The sequence below is a fragment of the Coregonus lavaretus genome (assembly GCF_964263955.1).
Source record: "Coregonus lavaretus genome assembly, chromosome: 31".
Taxonomy (NCBI): domain Eukaryota; kingdom Metazoa; phylum Chordata; class Actinopteri; order Salmoniformes; family Salmonidae; genus Coregonus; species Coregonus lavaretus.
The window spans coordinates 33,487,185-33,512,051 of NC_140018.1; the positions used below are offsets into that span (position 1 = coordinate 33,487,185).

General features: G+C 44.9%; 1 protein-coding gene across 1 annotated transcript; it reads right to left on the reverse strand.

Annotated features, from left to right (window-relative positions):
• Positions 1–348: 348 nt before the first annotated feature.
• Positions 349–24,150, reverse strand: LOC311107174 (uncharacterized protein; the record flags this gene model as incomplete). Its single annotated transcript, XM_084149664.1, is given in 24 exon segments — positions 349–1,818; positions 1,949–2,318; positions 3,215–3,280; positions 3,459–3,505; positions 3,611–3,682; positions 4,471–4,584; positions 5,057–5,145; positions 6,652–6,719; positions 6,918–7,148; positions 7,152–7,322; positions 7,446–7,498; positions 9,654–9,735; positions 9,920–10,042; positions 10,154–10,258; positions 10,374–10,445; positions 10,997–11,107; positions 11,228–11,305; positions 11,414–11,502; positions 11,633–11,654; positions 11,785–11,916; positions 12,953–13,096; positions 16,814–18,290; positions 18,347–18,429; positions 23,293–24,150. Coding segments are annotated over 24 exon segments (4,965 nt in total). The 3' UTR covers positions 349–1,510.
• Positions 24,151–24,867: the final 717 nt, after the last annotated feature.

Below are 24,867 nucleotides of genomic sequence, written 5' to 3' on the forward strand. Positions count from 1 at the left end.
GAATCCTAACTAAACACATGTCAAATTTTCACTTGGCTTGTTCGACATTGCAGGTGACTGCTGACTGATCTACAAATGACCTTTCATCATAAAATAAACTGCTAATTATTTGTAGATCAGTCAGTCACAATTGAACCACAATGGATCACGTATTTGATGCTCACTACCATAGCCACTGTCATGCAAGACTAGTGAAGGCTTTGCAGGAGTGCCCATAGCAATTACCAGAATTAACCACTTCAGGAATAAACAGATGGGTATTACTGTAGCTGTTATTGATAGCATGTACAAAGAGAGCAAATTCAAGTGTAGGGTGTGGCCGACAGAAAATTCACTTAGTCATCATGATTAACCTTCAGTAACTCCATTTATGGCTTCACATACTGTATAAGGCAGAGCAGAGCCCAACTATACAATCATTTGACAGCCTTGATAACAGTGTACATAATACCATTCCAGATATGCCATTAATAATCAAATCAGTCAAGTGTTTTGGTAGCAGTAAATATTGTCTGTGGGTACAAAGAAACGCTCTGGGACCTACTCAGAGTTAAACAAATATTTCTCACCAAAGCATACATTATCTGAGCGCAATGATATAAATGTAATGCAAATACGGACTTTAATCATGTGCAAGAAATATCAGGTTCTTTTTTTACTTGAAAATAAATTGACAAATGTGATGCATCCCTGATGTAACATAAGAACAAAAAAAAGACAAACAAATGTGAAGGTAATATGACAGGTGTTCAGTTAGTGGGTGATTAATGGCTTTTCACATGTAATATAGCTATCCATACAAAACAAATACATTGAGCACTATCAGACATTTCCTTTAAACTAAAATGTATCTGAAGAGTTGTCATATGCTTCATATGAACAATAGATAACATAACTGCAGTACTTTTTACCAGCTTTATTAATAAAATATCCTAAGAATAGTAAATACATCTCTGACTATCAATTTACACAACCTTCCTTTTCAGTTCATTCTGAAGACTGTTTTGGGAAGAGTTAAGATAATACTGTACTTCTGAAATGATTGATACATTTTTTGTAAACATTTTTAGTCATTTAGCAGACGCTCTTATCTAAAGCGACTTACATGATCAATTAGGGTTAAGTGCCTTGCTTAAGGGCACATCAACAGATTTTTCACCTAGTCGGCTCGGGGATTAGAACCAGCGCAAGCAACCCAAAAAGCTTGGGGCCCCTTTATTTTTAATAATTTCCATAACATTGTGAAATTAATACAAAACCAACATAATACCCTTTTAAAAACTGAAAATCCTCAGTCATACAATATAAATGTTATTGCACAATAGGCCTTCTTGCAGAGTGGCAAGCCTCAGTCACTACTCAAACATATGAAACATAAGACATTGATTTTCTGATGCTTTAATAGGAACACTAACATTTAAGATGCTTTAAGAAAAGATACTTTAAGAAAAATAAAGAGATGAATCGTGGTTGATTAAATGTAGCCGGGTCGTTAACGGTTGGTGGGTGTCTAAGGCTCTGCCATGGCAGAGCTGACTGAGTCCTGGGGGGCAGCTGTTGCCTGCTGGGAGCTGTAGTCTTGCCCCTGGCCCTGGGAGCCAATGCCGGGCTGGGGGCCCACAGAAGAGTCATGGCCATGGGGGGCCTGTGGCTGCATGGGGGGCTGCCCAGGGAAGTCTCTGGGGCCGCCGTGAGGAGGGTATGGGGCCGCCCAAGGGGGCAGGTGCTGGGGTGGGATGGAATGATCACGTGGTCCATAGTGCCCGTAGGTACGTAGGGGTCCCATGGGTCGGGCCATAGGAGTGCCGCTGGAAACACCTAGGTAGAAGGGAAAACAAATATAATACCATAGTACCAACATAACAATAGCATTACTAACCACAACTGAAATACTAATAGCAAAGAGTCAACTTGAGGTAAAAGCTGGGGGCCAGAATTCACCACCTACCGAATGAGGGAGGCACCGGTCCATAGTGAGAAGGTGGAGGAGGGCCCCAGTGGTGTGGGGAAGGGGGATTGTAAGCACCAGGTGGTGGAGGCCGATATTTGGGTGGGATCATGGGACCAGGCGGGTGTCCATTAGGCGGTGGGGGTCCGGGAGGCATCATGCCTGAGTGTCCGTTGTCTGGTCGGTACACGGGAGGCATGAAGGGTGGGGGTGGGGGAGGAGGGATGTGGTGGGGGCCGGGGCCGGGAGGGGGACGGTAGCAGAGTCCGGAGGGATAGCTGATGATTGGTCTGAGGGGGCCGGGGCCTGAGTCGGGGGGGGAGCTGATGGGAGAGACCAGGAGGGAGCCAGGACCCTGAGGTCGAGAGTTCTGGAGGAACAACAAACATTAAAACGAAGAATAGCAATATGTCCATTGTGCTTGTAGCCCTGTTGCTGGCACCAACAGTGAAGACCTCTTTCATGTGATTCAAACAGTTTCGTTAGGTTAGAACAAAACAAACACAATCATGCACATGTGAGAAAGACAACAATAACCCACAATAAGTCAAGTTACACAGTTCCACAAGAATCACACTGATTTCGGAATCAGGACCGTTTCCACAAAGCATTAACCTCAAACACACACACAGCTTTAAATGATAACACATTTGAGATATCCATCATGTAGTTGTGCTGAAGTTAAGGCTTTGTAGAACAGTGCCACCATTTCACTCAGTGGGGGTCAGAGGGAGGGTGTCTTAATGTAAGGAACATGTAAAAGCGCTTACAGACGGGCCGCGGTAAGCGGCGAAGGTATCAGACTTCAAATGGGAGTAGAGCGGCAAAATGCAAGCAGTTTTGCTAGTGGCTCGGGTCGTGGTACTCACTCCAGTGAGCGGCGCCGCTGGCTCGGCACTCAAGGCTTCAAAATATTAAATTAGCTGAAGTCTTGAGCGGCACATGGTTGACCAATGAGCAGAGTTCATCTTGCCAACCAATCAAACAATGTTTTAATGACAACCTTCGAACTGACAACAACCGGGGACCGCTGGTCTCTACAGGATTTTCTCGAGGTTCAATTGCCGTTTACCGAGGCCCGTCTGTAAGCGCCTTAAGACAAGTAACTACGCATGTCAGAATCCAGCCAGCAATGTTAAGTCTGACAACCATGTGAAGCCACTACCCAGCTGCCTGCCACTCCAGCCACTGATCCACAGCTGGGGTAAGCATGCTCACACACACATCCGCAATCCCTGCCACCGCTGCCTGGAACATAATACTCACTGCCTCTGGGTTCTCTGTGGAGGCCTGGGCCTCAGCCTGTGACTCTGACTCTAGTGGAGTGGTCTGCTTTAGTGCAAACACAGCCACATGATGGAGGAACAGGGGGGAGAGATGCACACACCACAGTAAGTACTGAAGGGGTTTCATTGAAACTTTCCTTCTCTAGTTCCATGTCACTTTTTCCCTCCTGACATGGTTACGTAATAAGGAAACAAATAAGCTGTGGAAATTGACTGAAACTTACCGAGCAGTCCAGATTGCTTAGTGAGGATGTACGTGGGGCCATTGTGTCTGTGGAGGAGCAAAGGGCAGAATGATTAGAGGAGATTTAGGATAAGGGCACAATTAGGGAATAATACTACATCAACCCTCAGTGACTACAAATATAATCTCTACCAGGTCTAGCAGCCACTGGGTGTTTGTGGTCAGGAGGGTAACGGCCGTGAGGGTCAGATGGAGGTCGTGGTCCTATTGGACACAAAATACACGGTGATGCCATATTCTCATCTTCTCGAATGCTAATCTTGGCTCTCCTGGTTGTCATTAGACACCTGACTCTAGACCACGTTGCTGGTTCATGCTACCATCTATTTATAGCAAAGTCTGGTCTATTTGTAGTCCGAGGAAAATGTTTGGTCATGTCATGGTAGGATATTACTCTTCTAGAACTAGAACACTTGCGGATAAATATTAATACCACATCTCATATGGTTTAAAAAAATAAAGCAAAGGCTAAAGCTTTGGTAACCGAACGAGTTGCCCCTTACATATGATCTCACAACAGCTGAACACAACAAAAACAACACCATAGTACTGGAAGAGCAAGAGGCGTTATTCCAAATTGTGAAAGCAAATGAAGGCATGGGAACATTCTGGATCATCTGGACACTCAAACACAGGTGAGAAAGATGGGTATGGCAGTAGAGGGATAAAAGATGGCAGTGAAAGAGACATGAAAGAATGTAATAGAAAATCAAAAAGGAAGTAATCAGAAGACAAAAAAAAGGAAGAGGAAAAGGTCAGAGGTGGGTACCAACTAGGAGCAGGATGAGAGCAGTAGGAAGAAAAATAAGGAAGGGAAATGATTGAAACACCACAGGGGAGGTGAAGAAAGGGGAAAAGGAAAGGTGAAAAAGAGAGCAGCGAGTCGGGGCATACAAGGGTGAACAAGGAGGGGTTTGATTGGCTGAGGGATGGTACTGCTCGGCCAATCAGAAGGGCCAAGGCTGTCCGGGGCGAGGGTTCAGGAGTCTCACCGTAGAGCTCGTTCCTTCGCCCCACGGGGGCAGAGGGGGGGCGCCCGGGACCCTCTATCATGAGAGGGGGGGACGGGGCACCGCCACTCACAGGTGAGGGCCCGTACGAATCACCTGTTTAGCAAAAGCATTTAACAACCTTTAAAACAACAAAACACACAACCAACACCACACAGCCAAATACCGCTGTCAGTCTCTCCACATTGGACCAGCTTCAAGGAATTCAAATCAAAACATCAGGAAAACATGCATTTCAGAAAGTAGAGATCAAACAGCAGATGGGGTATCAGACAGTCAAAACATCCAAGAACTAATCTGAAATGCAGTCACAGCTGAAATCCAACCGACAAGACAATAGAAATTAGCCCTGCCAGGTATGAAACACAGTGGGCAGTTCAGGAACGTTACAGAACGTTCAGATATAAATATATGATTCTCTGTCTTCAAGAATAGAGTCATTTCAGCCCTATTCATTTCATTTCTATCTGCAAGTTATATTCTGATGATTTTGCCTTACTGAATGCGCCACAGACGTGCCAGTCGCCAGCACGAAATAACAAAGGGAACTCTGAGGATTGGTTCTTACCTCGTCGGAGAGGCATGGGAGCCATCCCAGGGGTGGGCTTGAACAGAGGCCTACGGAGCTCATTCAGCTTGCTGGACATGTCAGTCAGTCTAGGGTAAAAAAGAGAACAGGCATTTAGCTTCTCAATACTGTACCTCCAAACCTAGACTAATATAGCTTACTGCATTTCAGGGCTCAAAACTGCGACCAAAACACTTGCATTTGCGACCCTTTGACTTGGCAGTGCGACCAATTTTAAATTGGTTGCTAGGGTGCCAGTGAATCTTTTTTAGCCGGTCACGTTAGTTTTTGGTTCACAATTTGCTTATTTTTTCTTTATTATTATGATTGTGCAATTGACCAAAAATAGACCATATGAACGGATCTGCCTGTCCCCATTTTGAGTGAGCAATAGGTGAGAGGTGCATTCTAATAAGCACAACCATATGACCGTTGCTTAAAATGCAATTGCGGGAAAAATACAGTTTGCAAAGCAACTACTGTTGTTCTAGTTACAGAGAGGAGAGTCACTGCTTTCTGTGAGTATATAATTACATTTCTCACCTCTCAATATGGAGTTCATGGCACCACTTTACAACTGGAGTAGGCTATGTAGTATATGGTTTTGATGCGCCGCGGAGCGCGCCATTTGCGGTGAATAAGGCTACATCAAGTAGCCTGTATAGGCCTAGAGCTGGAAGGTTTTTGTAGGACATTACATTCGCTAATATATTAATGAATTAGCCTACATTGGCTATCTAGTAACATTATCATATTTAGAGTTAGCAATCTAGATAAGTGTTTTGAGTTCCCACATCCTCAGGTGGTGAATAATATAGCCTAGGCCAATATGCACAAAGTTGTCCAAAAATAAATCGGATCATTTTGGATTCTATTTCGACAGGTTGCACATCAAAATACCAACCATGCATTCCCTGGATATGTTAGATGAAATATCTTACTTTTTCAATCCTAGACTACCATCTCAGTTGTCTTACTTGTCACAGGATTATTATTTTTTCTTATACTGGCTACTGTTGATAGTGTACAAAAAGAAAACTAGCATTCCTCTTGGCTGGCCTACTGTAGACATATTGACCTCTGCTTTGAAAAGCAGTCTGTCTTAAAGGGACAATGTCCTATTTTGAGATGTAAAAAAATATTTAATAGACAGGCCTACTTTAGAAACAAAATTCTGCAATTAATGCAATGCAATTCTAACGAATAGAATAATGTCTTACATTGCAAAATTATATCATACAGCTTTTTAATACATCATTAATTAATATCCAAATGTAGCCTATTACTAGCTGAATATAGAGAGAAAGCATGCTTCCCAATGCATTTAAAAAACAGTTCACGTTGAACCCTGAGTAAATATATCCAAATCAATGTAGGAACACAAGGGCATGCTAATTTAAAAGATGGCTAGTCATTATTAGCCTGGTTCTGTATGGAATGCAGGTACATTATGGGACACAGGTCAGGTCACCATCTCTGTGCAGTGGCGAAAAATTGGTGCGACCAAATCATGTGCTGGTGCCATCAACTGAATAAGCCTAGAGCCCTGCATTGGTATAGCCCAATTGAGTCTGTTGTATTAGTGTTGCACTCACTTGTTACGAAGGTTAGTTCTTTCCTTCTTCTCGTCCAACAGAGCTCGCTCAGCAGCACGTGCAATCACCTAGAGAGAAGAAAGAGAGACATTTAAAATCTCCCGTTTTGGACTAAATTCACCTTACAATTTACTGGCCAAACAGTAGACTTTAAAAAATGTTCTTGTCCTACTGTATGTGCCATCGGTGGGGGTTGAGAAATGAGAAAAAGACACATTTCCATTGTTTCTGTAACAAATGGACTAATAAAGTTGTACTGTACATACCCAGCTCTCGTGGGATTTCTGCTCCTGCTCAATCATCTGGGCTTTGTAGGACTTCTCGGTCCGTTTCAGCTCGTCCTGGATCTCTTTGATGCGCTGCCTATACACCTTGACCTCCTCCTCGGCCTCTAGGGCCTTGCCGTCCACCTCCGTCAGCATGTCTTTCTTGTTGCGGCGCTCAAACTCCTCCTTGGTCAGCTTCCTGAAAGGTGACACACAAATTAAATCAAACTCTCAATTTAAAGTGCATTTGAAAACCTCAAACTTCACAATAAAAGAATACAGTAAAAGACATTGAACAATGTTTTTTACATGCTGTGGTGCCACTGAGAACAAAGCAGCTTTGTTCAGCAGCTTGGTCATGAAGCGATCGCGCTCTTCTTCCACGACAGACAGAGTGGTCTGGACCTGTGGTAAGTTGTGCCAAAAGTTAGCGTAAGAGTTGACACACTTCTTGGTTCTGAGCATCAGTTTTATTGGCTTTCAGGTACACAGAAATGTTGGTCCGTTCAAGAATGAACTCAGTCTTACCCGAGAGACGTCCATTATTTGCTTAATGCGGTTTTGGATGACGGTCTGCTTGTCTGAAATGGATCAAACATAATTGTAAACACATTACTGACACGTTTCAGGAAACTAGGCGTATGTCGTACGTCACTACTTCACAGGAGAGGCATTTGAATGTAAACATTTATCAAAATTAGTTTTTTGGCAGAAATGCCTTCTGGAACATGTGAACTTTCATGTGCCTTAATAACAAACTTGTATGCCATCTGTAAATACAAATACAATTGTTAAATTACGAGCCTAGTTGGTTTAGCCACAGAAAAAGACAGGAACCTTCCTGCCAGCCATGATTGGCTGAGATAATGGATGGGCTGGACATAATGAGATGAGTTTGGATTGGTCTGCCATGTAGCACGCTTCTGTCTATAACATGAGCTTCTCAGTATGTGTAGGTAATCCTTTCTAACTTTGCTTTTTTGAAAGATGCTCTCCACTTTCTGGAGAACCGAGCTTTGAAATCCAGTGGAAGCATAGTATGATAGCTAAGGAGATGGAGAAAATTTTGTTGTTTGATTGCAAATATGTGGAGGGAGTCGAAAAGAGAACACACAGAAAGAAGGCAGTTGTATAAAACACCCGTCTCCGGATTACATCTTCAAACTAAGGGCAACCATGGCATCCGTGACAGAGGGAGAAGTGTTCATCCATGTATTCAGGTAAGAGAGTCTAGCTAGCTACATTTTACGATATTCTAAGTTTCTAATTTTGTCAGAAAGTCGTTTTCATTGCAAAATAAAGCTTACTGTTAGCCGGCTGGCTCGCTAGCTAACGTTACGTGTATGATCTGTGTAGTAATATTACTCGTATCTCAGAGCCATTTGCATCGCTAGATATAGCCTAATGTTAGCTAGGTAGCATTGAACCTAGTTGGTTATTTTTAGCTACCAGCAGATTCATACAGGGTAGTAACGTCGAGTTGGAATTATGGTTAATTGTTTAGCTAGCTAGTCTAAACAAAAGACTCCACTATGCAAGTAACCATTTCACTGTACCGTTTACACCTTCTGTATCCTGTGCATGTGACAAATAAACATTGATTTTATTTTATATAATGTGTGTGTTTACCAGAGATGGTAATGTGAAGAACATGACCGGCACAAAAGTCAAATTTGGATATAACGTTAGGCCAACGAGACAGTGTCCAAGTTCCAAAATTCTCTGGTAGAATGCCCTGCTTTTACTTCATCACACTCACAACCGTAAGCTATTTCCTGTAATTATCTCGCCCTTAACTTGTAAATAATGATCTTGTTGAGAGTTTATTTTCCTGTAATAATGAATACAAATTAGCTAAAGTTAAGACGTTGTCAGCTATATGATATGGTCATTATTTGAACTGGCTAGCCAGCTAACTTAACATTAGCTAGCTGCTAACAAGCTAGAAACTAACCAAAACATTGTTTAGAAATGTGCTTTTAGTTGCCTGGTTTGCTAGATTGACATAACTAAATTCATTTTTAAACAGATGGGTTTATTGGTGTTCAAATACAACAGTTCTGCTATTTTGGACCACCAGGCTGCTGATGTCATGCAGCCTGTTGTTTTTGGGTTTATACTTTTTCATAACGACAACGACAAGTTTGATGTCGGACGACAATAGAATGTTCATGATGTCACTGCGACAACTGTCTACAGACACGTCGATAGACGTAGTATAAACTACCCTTTAGTCTTGAAATCTTTGGTTGTTTAGTACACTACAGTACTCACTGTTTAGCACATGTGAATCCTTAAAGAGAGGGGTGGGGCATTGGCTTAAGAGGGTGTGAACAATGCTGAATGGGTATAGACAAAGAGGAGCTCTCCAGTAGGTGTACCAAAACATTAAATTGATCATTTTCTCAAAAGTGGGGTTACAAGTTTATCAACTTTCAAAGCAGAATTAATTTCCCATTGTTCTTCAACTGTAGTGTATGATATACCATTTTCTAGCTCTGAGTCTCTACTTTTATCCAATGTAAAAAACATAAGAGAAGGCTGGTGGGAGGAGCTATAGGAGGACTGGCTCACTGTAATGGGATAAATGGAACGGAGTCAAGCACGTTGTCTCCATGTGTTTGATGTGTTTGGTACCATTCAATTTATTCCATTCTAGACATTACAAGGAGCCCGTCCTCCTATAGCTCCTCCCACCAGCCTCCTCTGATTAGGACACTGTGTCAGATGACTTACCATTAGAAGCTTCCCCGTTAGCCACAACTCCATCTTTCAGGTCATCGCAGGCCTCCAGGTCTCCTAGCAGGTCAGATAAAACCTGCCAGAGAGGGAGAGAACCACCAATTATACACTACACTTTTCCCCTGGAATCAGTCAAGAAGAAGGATTTTTCTTAACATAATACAGGTGCCATGTTTCTTTGTCATCAGGGTGCGTTTGAGAAGGTGTGAAAAGGAATTGATGCGGTGTAACAATATCGTAACTTTAAAAAAAAAACTCACCTCAACGTTGTGGTCCTTCTGAACGAGGGAATCCTCCAGGTCTTTCTGGGACTTCTGGTAGACTTTGATCTGCTCGCTCATCTCCCTGTGCTTCTCCTCCCACAACTTGGCAGCATGGTGCAGCTGTAACAAGGAAATGAGGTCATAAAGACAGTTCTATGCAGGCCCTGCATGGCCAATGAGTCCTACACATGAGGCTTCAAGTGTGAATCGTTGTTCTGTATTGGTACTCACTGAGAGGTTCTCCTCCTTCAGGGTGGCAATATCCTTCTCCAGAACCTGGCGCTGGACTTTCTGGGCATCTTCACGGAGCTTGGCTTCATCCATCAGAATGGTAGCCTACAGATTCAATGACAAGGATAATTAAAGGAAATGGACACTTTACATTTGATTGTTGCAATGTTAACATATTTGACATGTTTTCATTGGGCATGTTCACTTATATGAACTATACCTTTGAGAGTGCGTCCTGGGTCTTCTTCCTGCTGCGCTTCAACTTCTCAATGGTTTTGTCCATTTCAGACATCTATGGGCAAAGATAATGATAAGCATAATGACAACCATCTTTCTCTGTGCTCACCAACGAGTCATCCTATTTAGGCTAGTAGCTGGCTAATAGTAGCTGCCTATGCTGTCTACATCAAGAAGCAACTGCTCTCTAGGGCGGTTATCAATTCAATTCAATTTCAATTTAAGGGCTTTATTGGCATGGGAAACATGTGTTAACATTGCCAAAGCAAGTGAAGTAGATAGTAAACAAAAGTGAAATAAACAATAAATAATAAATATTAACAGTTATCTCTCTCGTTTGCAGGCTGTCCTTTCCTCTCTGTAGTCAATTACCAAATTTTCTGCACTAAACTATGTTGAATATTTATTTGCCTGTTGAAAATTAAAACTTCCTACAACGTCTCAAAGTTTGTGCTTGATTTGATTTCTCTAGAGAAACGGCACATTGAGCTCACAGAATAAAACAAACTTAATTGAATTAAAAGAATTGAACAGATGTCAGACAATTGGTTGTTTTGAAACCAGGGGGAACATTTTTATTCCGGCTAATCGCTCAATACTACTCACCACATCTTCATGTTTCGCAGTATTGGCTCGCTCATCGTCAAAGGATCTGGCGAGTAAGTTATTTTCCTTGTCCAGGCGCTCATTTTGTCTCTCCATCTCTTGCACAATATTCTATTGGATAGAAAAATAAAATGGTGTGTCAATTCAAACACTATGGAAAACAAAAAATTTATAAAAAATAGTCAGCATGACAATGATGTGTGATCAAGATAATATTTCCTAGAGACTCACCTCCAGTTCCTGGATCTTCTCCAGAGATGAAGTGACAGATTTCTCAGATTGCTTTTGCTTTTCTTTAAGTTCTTCGCCCTGAGGGGAACCCAGTAGAAATACATTATCAAAACATTGTTATGTCCCTTAATTCACGTTGAACCCAAAATTCTGGATCTTGGTCAGTGAAAAGTCTCTGCAACTTACCTGTTGCTGCAGTTCAGCAACCTTTTGGAGTATCTCCTTCTTCTCTTGTTCAAGCCTTTCCATCCTGTCCGTCATCTCTTTTTCAGTAGCTAATAAAACATATGACAAGAGTATGAATTCAGACATGGTTTACACGTGACAAGGACACCAGCCTGTAGGCAATATGAATGAGGATTCACTACGCACCATAAATTGCCAGAGAGAAGTAGAAGAACTTACTTAGATATGACTTGCTTTTGACCTGTGAGAAAGGGAAAAGAAAAGTGGCAGCAAACAGCCTCCTCAACAGTAGCATACGATACATCATAGAATAACATGAATCATTCAGATGATGAAATTATGAAAGCAGTGACTGTACAACAAGGACTTACAGATAGAATGCTCCTCCAGAAGAGGAAGAGGAAGCCGATGACCCCGGCACCTGCAGTGACCAGCACGGGTTCCCAGGACACGCCGTAGAAGTCTGGACCTGGCTTCCATTGCTCTGGCAGGCAGGTGACCATCTGGGGAGACACACAGGCCCAATCAGTGTTACTACAGCACATGTCTGGCTTAGCAAATAAGTTGGGCAATAGTTGGGCTGAGATGACAGAGGAAAATCAGTGATGTTAAACATTGAACTAAACCATCAGGCATTACAGTGTTCTGTTTAAAAGCATGGCTAATGGTTATCCCACTGAGCACCCTCTCAGTCAATGCGAAGCACATCTTCAGATCAAATCAAGGTGGGTTTAGAAATAGACCTAGCCTATAACCCAGTTGTTGATCAAAATCAATAAAGAGAGAATATTTGCCTTAACCTTACGTAATCAATGGGGATTGGATTGGCCTGGAGCCCTAACACTGTCCAACCATGGAGACCTTTGCACAATGCACGTGGCATACAGGCACAACACAGAACTTCCATCGCAGTCGCTCAGTGAAATTCAGGGATTAGCTAAATGAATCACCACAGCATGGATCTAACTAACAAGCCTTAGGCCTAGGATTTAGAGTGCAAAAGATTGCATCGTGTGCCCTTTCACCCTGTAAGATGGGCAATAAACAAAACAGATTATTGCATAACATCACTAGACATGAGCCACATGTATATTTAAATGGCCTGTAACCTCAGGTGATAGTTATGCAAGGGGAACATGTCAAAGTAAAATTCAACAACTTGAAGACACCTCTCTATCTGAGACACAGATAGAGGAAGAACAGATACTGCCAGTCTGGTAAGTGTGACATTTAGTTTTCTATGAGGAAGAGGGCTGGCAACTTCCACTTTGAAAACATCGAAACTAAAGAGCAATCTAGTGATCCATTCTAGGCTGCAACTATTGGGGAAACGCATTAGGTATTGGAGGACAAGATCATTCCCCAAGACATTGAAGCTGCCAACATGATTCAGTTTCAATGTAGCTAGCTAGCAAGCCAGCCAGCCATACGGCGGCCTAAGACTTGACTAGCCAGCTAGCTACAATAGCTATTATAGAAAGAGTTCAACAAGATATCCTCCATACATTGGCAGTATCAACACTGTAGCCAACTACTTACATATTGAAGTTCCGTTAGAAATAATACGTAGAAGACAGACAGTTGATCAGATTCTGTCATCAGGGGCAACGTGGGTAAAGGGGTTGTTTCTTCCGAATCCATCGCGACGCTACCGTACGTTAGTTTGACAGCTGAGCTGGCTATCTGATGTTAACTAGGCTATTCAGAACGCTGAATAAAATATGATTATTGCATCACAATATACATTCTGATTCGGGTTTATCACGTCTTTGTTGGATAGAACTAAAACATTCCACAAGTTTACTGACAAGTGAGCGTAATTTCCCACTCGATTTCTCCATTCAATTTGCCTATCTGACTCCCGCAGATTTATTATGATACCTCAAAAGCACATGTAGATTATTTTTCAAGCACTGGGTACCAAAACAAACTAAGCAAATATAGAGAGGATATGACTCTCACAGTCTCAGGGTAGGCTATCGTCCCTCGTATAAATGCCTAGTTGAGGGACGACGCTAAGGGTTGGCTATCCTTATTTAATTTTTTCTGTTCTCAAAATAGTAGCCACTCTACTATCAAGGTCCAGGGAAGCCCGGTAGTGAACATATTTGGGAGGACCATCAATGATGGTAATGATCCAAGTCACATGCCATTGCAAATGAAATGACAAAAAAGCATTGCAACTAATTACAGGCCAATACCAAAGACATGAACCTCTTTCTGCCTATTCTTACAACCCATAAAAGTGATGTTGGTCAACTGTGCTGGTCCATTCCATATTCAGGGTCAATATCTCCCCAAGTATTGCCTTTATTGTTTAAAATGATCTATATCCCCCCCCCCCCCCATTAATAATATTAAGATTTTCCCCAGTACTGTTTGAGGCCTACTTAACTACATGATTCTAGGGATGTGAGGCACTGAGCCTACCAAATATTTTGTACCTGAACCTCATTTACGTTCTCTTTTACCATTTTGTTTAATTTCACTTTGTTGTCACTAGCAATAGATTGTATAGATGTGTCACAGTCCCCTTTAAGACTAAATCCATTTTACAATGGCTGTACTTGAACTCAACATGATTCTGAGTTGCATAGAAAAGTAGCAGATGCTACATCCTTTTGACTATCTGGAGATAGGCCAATACAATCATTGCTTGTTTACTGTTATTTGGTGATTTACAGAAACAAAAGTGTTTGGGGTTTCTTGTGCTGTGTGACACATTCCTCACCATATTTACGTTTCACTGCATTTCTCCTCCCCCCTCTGTGTTTGGTGTTTTTGTATCAGTTAGTTTATTGTCTTTGACTGTTGCACTGACTAAAGTTTATGCTGTCATCCTCATCTCCTGTCTCATTACATATGGGTGACGGCTCAAAGGATTGGTCAACTCAACCTTGTTCCTCAATCTGATTAACAAAACTGAATGTTACCTCTATTCTTGTCCCACATATTCCTAAAATGTTTGATACTACGTTTGGTGACAATGGGTTTTCCAATTGGCCATTGCAATGTTTTGGCAACTTCCTCCCAAAATTCGAAATCACACTTTTCATTATGCTGCATAATGGAATGTATTGCCATTGAAATAGCATGATAATTCCCCTCATTTTTTTGAGTCTTAACTTTCTGATCCTCCACAACATCCCTGCCACCCCATACAATTTATGTTTCCGATTTGGTGGTTCAACAGCCTTATTTTCATTCATCTGTTTTGTCAAATTATTCTGATCTATGCATTTATCAGTAAGGTCGACTCCACAGTTAACTCTTATCACCATAGACAACAGCGTCACTATCAGTACAGTCAACTCCTACTATAGCACTAGGTCCACCCTTTACCAGTCCTTCCACCAACACCAGACCTCTGCGACCAACTCCCTTCCCTAATTTATTCTATTCTATTTTATTCCATTATATTGTTGTTAAATCATTATTATATATATGTTATTATAGTATAGCCTATAATTTCGTCCATCAAACAGGTAGGCCTACCTTTTATTTCTTAAATAGGAAGAAATAGGCTCGAACACGAAGCCCACTTGTTATAAAGTCAAATTAAAATGAAGACCCTATTGAGTAATCCCAACCCCACTTTATTCTGGCACCTAGAATAGTTCTCTCTATAAGCCAATATGTAATTTATAGGCCTATAGTGCAGGGCTAGGCAACCCTGGTCCAGGAGTGCCGCAGACATTTCATATTCTGGATTGAACCAACCTGGAACATCAGGTGTGTTGAATTTAGGCAATCACTGAACTGATCAATTAGCTCAGTTGGTCAGGTGTGGTGCCTAGTTGGAACAAAATCCTGCAGAACCTGCTGCACTCCAGGAACAGAGTTGCCTACCCCTGCTATAGAGCCCCACAGTGGAGGTGTCATAATACCCATAAAACCTAGCGGTCAAACAGGGAAATGGTTCCAATTGTTTTTCCACCGTTCATTTTTCCTATAGGGAATTTTAGAAACACTTAAAATAAGGGCTGTGTTTCGTGTAGGCTTACCCTGGCATGACGTTTTGATAACCATTTAAATCGCTCTTGGACAAGGTGACTTTTATCAATATATTCGGCTCTATTTACTCTCAGATTCAAAAAATGCTAATTAGCATCAAAGTAGACATGCAAGACTACAAATCCCTGCAAGCCAAAGTCAGGGCTATCCAGAGCGTATCATATGCAGCAGCTGGTAAAAGGGTTGAGGGTTTGAATGGTGCACTTGAAGTCCACTAACTGTAAGTCGCTCTGGATAAGAGCGTCTGCTAAATGACAAAAATGTAAATGTAAAATGGAAAGGCCTTCACTGCAGGCTGCAGGGGTTGCCTTTCACCAGCAGGATCCTGACATTTTAAAGGTTAAGAAGGTGGACTTTGTGGCCTTTATAGCTATGGTGATAAATGGCACTGCCAAGGTGGAGAGAAGGTCCAGGAAGATAGAAATCATTGTAGAAGCGGCGGAGAGGTTCCTGGGGCTGAAAGATTTCTCGACGAAGGAGTTACATGGAATATTGTCACAAGCCGTACCACCGTCTCAGGCCCTAGAGCCTGAGAAGGGAGATATGGAGAATTGAAAGAAGGAAGAAATAGGAGTTTTGTTTTGTCAATGTACTATTTTTATTTGGGTGGATTAAGTTAGTTTCCCTATCACGTATGGATTTTATTTTTACCTTGTTTTGGTTTCAACCCATCCAGTTGGTGGCGGCAATACACCTTTTTAGGTTGTAGTCCACCATAAAGCCCACAGAAGAAGAAGAAGAATAATACAGTGTATTGCAGGCATTTTTTTAAAGTTTTTTTTTTTGTCATTTAGCAGACGCTCTTATCCAGAGCGACTTACAGGAGCAATTAGGGTTAAGTGCCTTGCTCAAGGGCATATCGACAGATTTTTCACCTAGTCGGCTCGGGGATTAGAACCAGCGACCTTTCGGTTACTGGCACAACACTCTTAACCACTAAGCTACCTGCCGCCCTATTTGACCTTGGACCATGTTTTGAACCGCACATTTAATGCAAATACCACTTAAATAGGAACAAATATGAATCATTGTTAATGTTTAGACAATTATTTTTGTCATGAATAAATTGTCAGGAATGTCTTCTCTTCCTCCGCATCAGACATTTCCCCATCTTTTGAAACATTCAGAGGTTCAAACAGTGAGTACATTTTCATGCATTGCAATCTCACTGGCATTGTCAGGATGTGTATTTGTTCTGTCAACAGACTACTATTTACTTTGTTGTACTTCTTGGGCATTTCATAAATACAGCTTATTATGCAAACCAAATCTCCAGGCATTATTATCATGTCATTAGCAATGTATGACACTTTCCAAATATGCATTTAACAAAAGGTTTTAATTCTCCTGTACTCTGACATTAACTTAAACTGATTTTTAAAAAGCAATATTACCTGTGTCCGGGTGTAGTTGACTGCCAACTGCCAAGGGAGCACTGTTTCTGGCGTTTGAGTACTTCTGACGCAGGGTGAACACCAACTCCTGGAAGTCGTCCAAGATGGCAGCTTCCTCAATAAACTCACCAGCCTCCTGCTGCAGGTCAGTGTTCTCCTGGGCATCCAGCATCCTCTCAATCTCATCCAGGATTGGTGTTTCAGAGGCTTCCAAAATGGCCTCCAGCGCCTTTTCAATGTCCTCACTGGTGTTTGTCTGGGACAGCCGGGCAGCCTTCAGCTCCTGCTCCAGGTCAGAGAACAGGAACTCCACCCTAAAGAGGTTCTGAAGACCCAGAATCTTTTGGAAGCGCTCCATATCCTCCTCCTTAAAGTGGTCTCGCAATAGTGTCAGCCTCAACACATCGTCACTGTATTTCGGCTCTTTGCTTGGGAAGGGATCCGGAACCTTCTCTTCAAGTGAGGGTGTGTGGCTTTCAGCATCCTTCTCAGTCTCATGCACCTTAGGTTCTATGTCAATTGCCTCGTCGTGTTGGACCACATCCAACACATCACTGGATACAACATCGGTTTGTGTATCATTATTGGGTTGCTCTGACCCAAATTCAGATAGACTGTCTTTGTCCTTTTCATCACTGTGCTCAGTTTTGGATGAACACAATGATGCATTTTCATCCTCCAGCAACTCTTCCTCAATCTCTTCCCCCTCTAGGTGTATTGAATCCTCCTCCTCTATGAGGAGTTCTTGATGGCTCTCTTTCACCATTGTTTTTTTACTTAGATCTGGGACCTTCTGGCATGGTTCTCGAAATCGTCTGAAAAGCTCTGTACCACCCTGTTTCAATGTATTATCTACTTGTGACTCTTCGACAGCTTGTTTCTGCTCTGATTCGTTAATTTTACTATCAAAGTCTGAGAGCATGTCTGTCTTTGAGAGCTGTTTAGGGACTGGGCTGTCATCTACTGTAAGGTTCTCTGCTAAAGCCTCCTCAGTGTGTTCAAAGGGACTTGCCTCATCAGCAGGAGGTGTTGAAGGTTCAATGTCACCTTCTTCAGATTCATCCTCAAACTGCAACGTCTGGGAATCCTCATCAGGTACTTTGACAGCATCCTCACTGAAATTAGAGTCTGCAGGTTCCTCAAAGATTAGCTCATGTGGCTGTTCTGCTTCCTCTGACTCCTTGGGTTCTTCAATTTTGGGAGACTCCTCTGGTGTCATTTCACCTTCGTCATCATCCTCGTCATCTTCCTCTGAACCGGCAACATGAGCTATTCTTTCCCCACCACTGACAATGTTAAAAACTGTATCACCAAATGAAGACCACAGGTTATTGTCCTTGGAGTCCTGTTTATGTGTATGAGGTACCTCTGATAGACTGTCTTCCTCATCTGTCTGATCAGATTCCGGAATGTTCTTGTCAGGGTATCTGATGCGGATGTGGTGAGGAATCAAGTGCAGGACACAGGAGCTAAGTCAAACCAGTCTTTACTTGAAAAGACAAAATAACAAACGGGTCTAACCAACCGGAGGCGAACAATACGCAACAGTGCGTAAAACACAAAACCGACCTCGCACGAAAACAACAGTGCGACGGTACACGCTAGCGACTGGCAAAAAGTGAACAGCACCAACAGACAGGTGAAACCAATTACACACAACACATGACAGAAACAACGAGAACTTATAGGACACATAATCAACACTAAACATGAACAGGTGTACCAAACAGACCAAACCAAACAAACATCGAAAACAAAGAACGGTGGCAGCTAGTACTCCGGAGACGACGACCGCCGAAGCCTGCCCGAACAAGGAGGAGGAGCAGCCTCGGCCGAAACCGTGACAGTACCCCCCCTTGACGCGCGGCTCCAGCCGTGCGCCGACCCCGGCCTCGAGGACGACCAGGAGGACGCGGAGCAGGGCACGTGGGATGACCACGATGGAACTCAGTCAGAAGAGACGGGTCTAAGATGTCCCTCCTCGGCACCCAGCACCGCTCCTCCGGGCCGTACCCCTCCCACTCCACGAGATATTGGAGACCCCCCATCCGACGTCTCGAATCCAAGATGGACCGCACGGTGTACGCCGGTGCCCCCTCGATGTCCAATGGGGGCGGAGGAGTCTCTCTGATCTCATCTTCCTGGAGTGGACCAGCTACCACCGGCCTGAGAAGAGACACATGGAACGAGGGGTTAATACGATAGTCACTAGGCAGTTGTAATCTGTAACACACCTCGTTCAATCTTCTCAGGACTTTAAACGGCCCCACAAACCGCCGACCCAGTTTCCGGCAGGGCAGGCGGAGGGGCAGGTTTCTGGTAGAGAGCCAGACTCGATCACCAGGTGCGTACACCGGCCCCTCACTGCAGTGGAGATCGGCGCTCACCTTCTGACGACGGATGGCCCGCTGCAGATGGACGTGTGCAGCGTTCCACGTCTCCTCCGAGCGCCGCACCCACTCATCCACCGCAGGAGCCTCGATCTGGCTCTGCTGCCATGGTCCCAGAACCGGCTGGTAACCTAACACACATTGGAAAGGGGTTAGGTTAGTTGAGTAGTGGCGTAGGGAATTCTGGGCCATTTCTGCCCAAGGAACATACCGTGCCCACTCCTCCGGCCGGCCCTGGCAGTATGATCTAAGAAACCTACCCACATCCTGGTTCACGTGTTCCACCTGCCCATTACTCTCAGGATGGTAACCCGAGGTAAGGCTCACCGAGACCCCCAAACGCTCCATAAATGCTCTCCAGACTCTGGAGGTGAACTGGGGACCTCGATCAGACACAATATCCTCGGGTACCCCGTAGTGCCGGAAAACGTGGGTGAATAGAGCTTCGGCGGTCTGTAGGAAGGCCCGGCATAGGGAGCAAACGACAGGCCTTAGAGAACCGGTCCACAACGACCAGTATAGTGGTATTCCCCTGCGAGGGGGGAAGGTCAGTGATGAAGTCCACCGAGAGGTGAGACCATGGTCGTTGTGGAACGGGCAGGGGTTGTAACTTACCCCTAGGCAGATGTCTAGGCGCCTTACACTGGGCGCACACCGAGCAGGAGGAGACATAAACCCTCACATCCCTGGCTAACGTGGGCCACCAGTACTTAGCACTAAGACAGTGCACTGTCCAGCCAATACCAGGATGTCCAGAGGAGGGTGACGTGTGAGCCCAATAAATGAGTCGATCCCGAACCTCGAGCGGAACGTACGTCCGACCCACAGGACACTGTGGAGGGCTAGGGTCGGTACGCAACGCCCGCTCGATTTCAGCATCGACCTCCCACACAACCGGTGCCACTAGACAAGACTCCGGTAGTATGGAAGTGGGCTCAACGGACCTCTCCTCTGTGTCATACTGCCGGGACAGGGCGTCTGCCTTACCGTTCTGGGACCCAGGGATGTACGTGATTTTAAATAAGAACCTGGCTAGAAACATGTTCCACCGAGCCTGGCGAGGGTTCAGTCTCCTAGCTGCCCGGATGTACTCCAGGTTCCGATGGTCAGTCAAAATGAGGAAAGGGTGTTGAGCCCCCTCAAGCCAATGCCTCCACACCTTTAGGGCCTGTACCACGGCTAACAGCTCCCTGTCCCCTACGTCATAATTTCGCTCCGCCGGGCTGAGCTTTTTAGAGTAAAAAGCACAGGGGCGGAGTTTAGGTGGCGTGCCGGACCGTTGAGATAGAACGGCCCCTATACCGGCCTCAGACGCGTCCACCTGTACTTGAAATGGTAAGGCGGGATCCGGATGCGCCAGCACCGGAGCCGAAGTAAACAGGCCCTTCAGTTTCCCAAAAGCCCTGTCCGCCTCAGCTGACCACTGCAAGCGCACCGGACCCCCCTTCAGAAGAGACGTGATGGGAGCTGCCACCTGTCCAAAACCCCGGATAAACCTCCGGTAGTAATTCGCAAAGCCCAAGAACTGCTGCACCTCTTTAACAGTGGTTGGGGTTTGCCAATTACGCACGGCTGACACACGGTCCACCTCCATCTTCACCCCTGACGCGGACAACCGATAACCCAAAAAGGAGACCGACTCCTGGAAAAACAGACATTTCTCCGCCTTGACATACAGGTCGTGCTCCAACAGCCTCCTCAACACTCGACGCACCAGGGCTACATGCTCGGCTCGGGTAGAAGAGTACACCAGAATGTCATCAATGTACACGACCACACCTTGCCCCTGCATGTCTCGGAAGATCTCATCCACGAAGGATTGGAAGACTGAAGGAGCATTCATCAACCCGTATGGCATGACGAGATACTCGTAATGACCCGAGGTGGTACTAAAGGCTGTTTTCCATTCATCGCCCTCCCTAATGCGCACCAAGTTATATGCGCTCCTGAGATCCAGTTTTGTGAAGAACCGCGCTCCGTGCAATGATTCCGTCATAGTCGCAATCAGAGGGAGTGGATAACTGTATTTCACAGTAATCTGATTGAGACCACGGTAATCAATGCACGGGTGCAACCCTCCATCCTTTTTCTTCACAAAAAAGAAGCTTGAGGACGCAGGGGAAGTGGAGGGCCGTATGTATCCTTGTCTCAAAGATTCGGCTATGTAAGTCTCCATAGCCCTTTTCTCCTCTTGAGACAAAGGATATACGTGGCTCCGCGGGAGCGCCGCTCCTGCCTGGAGGTCTATCGCACAATCCCCCTGTTTGTGAGGAGGCAACTGCGTCGCCCTCGATTTACTGAACACAAGTGCCAAATCCCCATATTCAGGGGGAATGTGCATTGCGGGCACTTGGTTTGGACTTTCCACCGAGGTCGCCCCCACGGAAACACCCAGACATCGCCCCTCACACTGAGCAGACCACTCCTTGAGAGCCCTCTGTTGCCACGAAATGGAAGGGTTATGGGTACTTAACCAGGGAATTCCCAGCACCACCGGGTACGCAGGAGAGTCGATCAGATATAGCTGAAAAGTCTCCTCATGACCCCCCTGCGTACACATCTTAAGTGGTGCTGTGACCTCCCTAATCAACCCCGAACCCAACGGGCGGCTATCTAATGCATGAACGGGAAATGGAGCGTCAACCGGAAGGAGGGGAACCCCTAAATCTAAACAAAATTTCCGATCAACAAAATTCCCAGCTGCGCCTGAATCTACTAGCGCCTTATGCTGGGAATGAGGTGCAACCTGTGGAAAACTTACAGGTATACAAAAATGCACAACAGAGAGCTCTGGGTAAGTGGGGCGTCTACTCACCTGGGATGGCTCCCCAGTGCGTGGCCTGTTGTCCCCTCCTCCTGGAGACCCTCCCCAGCACCTGGCCGCAGTGTGCCCCCCACGGCCACAATTGGTGCAGGGGACTCTTTCTCCTCCTCTCTCTAGCGCCAGCACCCCCGAGCTCCATAGGGCTCGGCTCGGAGGTGCTGGAGGATGGAATGGACGGACCCCACTCGGGACGTCCACGGGTGGCCAGCAGGGTGTCAAGACGGATGGACATGTCGACCAACTGGTCGAACGTGAGGTTGGTGTCCCTGCAAGCCAACTCACGTTGGACGTCCTCCCGTAGACTACATCGAAAGTGATCGATAAGGGCCCGTTCATTCCACCCTGCATCTGCCGCTAGAGTCCGGAACTCCAGTGCGAACTCCTGTGCGCTCCTCCTCCCCTGTCGGAGGTAGAATAGACGCTCCCCCGCCGCTTTCCCCTCAGGTGGATGGTCGAACACGGCCCTGAAGCGACGGGAGAACTCCGCATAGTGGTGGCGTCTATCCTCCTCCATTTGGCGTTGGCCCATTCCAACGCCTTGCCTGTGAGACAGGAGATGAGGGCGGAAACGCTCTCGTGTCCCGAGGGCACCGGGTGTACAGTGGCCAGGTAGAGCTCCACCTGCAGGAGGAACCCCTGACACCCGGCAGCCGTGCCGTCATACGCCCTCGGGAGCGAGAGCCGAATCCCACTGGGTTCCGGACCTTGGACGGGCGGACCGACCGATGGTGATGGTGTGATAGGTGGGGTGTGGGTACCCCTCTGGACTCCCATCGGTGTAAGGTGTTGATGACGTCCTGCAGAGCGGTCCCAAGTCGATGGATCTGATCATCCTGGCTGCGGACGCGCTCCTCCAACGACTCAGGCGCTGCTGTTGCTCCTGCTGACTCCATGGGAAGGTGTGTAATTCTGTCAGGGTATCTGATGCGGATGTGGTGCGGAATCAAGTGCAGGACACAGGAGCTAAGTCAAACCAGTCTTTACTTGAAAAGACAAAATAACAAACGGGTCTAACCAACCCGGAGGCGAACAATACGCAACAGTGCGTAAAACACAAAACAGACTGCGCACGAAAACAACAGTGCGACGGTACACGCTAGCGACTGGCAAAAAGTGAACAGCACCAACAGACAGGTGAAACCAATTACACACAACACATGACAGAAACAACGAGAACTTATAGGACACATAATCAACACTAAACATGAACAGGTGTACCAAACAGACCAAACCAAACAAACATCAAAAACAAAGAACGGTGGCAGCTAGTACTCCGGAGACGACGACCGCCGAAGCCTGCCCGAACAAGGAGGAGGAGCAGCCTCGGCCGAAACCGTGACAGTTCTTGTGTTCCAAATTAGAAGGTTCTTCAGAAAAAGCCAGCAATGGAGTTTCCCTGAGATGATAATCACTTTCCTCATCCTGCTGATATTCAAACTTGTCACTTTCCTCGTCCTCCTCGTCATATGGTGTCACCTTCCAAGTGTCCTCATCATCAGAGGTGACAGCATCAAAAGTTAACTCAGGGATAGGTCTGCCTTCTGAAAAACCATCAGGTGCATTCTTTAACTCAGGATCATCTTTGGATAGAGGTTCTGAGGGGGTTTCTTTGGTCTCACCTTCCTCTGGTTCAACAACACTGTCCGGCACAGAGTCCTCTGTCCTCTGCTGATCTTTCTGAAGGTAATCTTTGATCCTCTCAGCTGTGGTCTCAAGTACAGTGTCAGATTCCACTCCCTTTGTGTCAAGAGTTTCAGGCTGAGGCAGAGAGGACTCTAAAGGCTCAAAATGTCTCCGATCTTCATAATCTGAAACCTCCTCTACAACCTCATCTGGAACCTCATCTACAACCTTATCAATGTCCTCAGGAACATCCCTATCAATCTCATAATTTTCTGACAGTGTCACTTCAGGTGGAGGCTTATCCACTTCCACTGTGGTGCTCTCAGCACTTTTGGTTAGGTCAAAAGTATATGTGGTTACTTGCACAGATTCCTCCTTGTCTGTTAACAATAAAGAGGAGCCTAACAGTGAATCAATGTCATAACTGTCAAACTTATCGTGTCCAGTGTCAAAGCAAACAAAGTTGGTTTCCTGAAAAGAAAAAGAAGACATTATTTGAGTCATACTACCCATTTCAGAAAGAAGTTCAGTCATTCCAGATACTTGCTTAAGTGATGATACATTGGCAGTAGTGAAATAGGCCTAAATCAATTTACCTCAGAAGGAACCTCCAATTCTTTTTCAGTGTATATGTGATTGATTACAAGTTGGTCCTTATTGAAGTAACCAAAGCGGTTACCAACCTATTGTACGAAATTGCAACAAAAACAGAGAACGAAACATGATGTTAACAAAACAGAAAATGCTTCAACATTCCTTCTAGACTGCAATGTTATCACATAATTAAATATTAACTTATACTTACACTCCCTGCCCATATATCTGTCCGTCTGCCTGAGAGTTTATAGTAGACATATATAGTCTCTCCTTTTTTAAATGACAGAAACCGACAGTCTGGTCCGGTGAAATCGCTGAAAGCTTTCCCCCTTCACAGGAGCACTGTGGAGAGAAATGTTTCAAAGATCAGTTGTTGTGGAGATGTAACCCCTACCAAAGATTCCGGCCCATGACCCAGCCACTGACCTGGGCGTCCACGCTACGTGCCCCATGCACAATCAGGGCGTGAATAGAATAGACATCTCTAAAGTTATCTACTTCTCTTTTTACAGAGCCAGAGTATCAAAAAGGAAAGCATCAAGGGTAAATAGAATATTGTTTTTAACTTGATAAGGTAGATGCAAAAAGAAAAGAACTTGCAAGCAGAGGGGT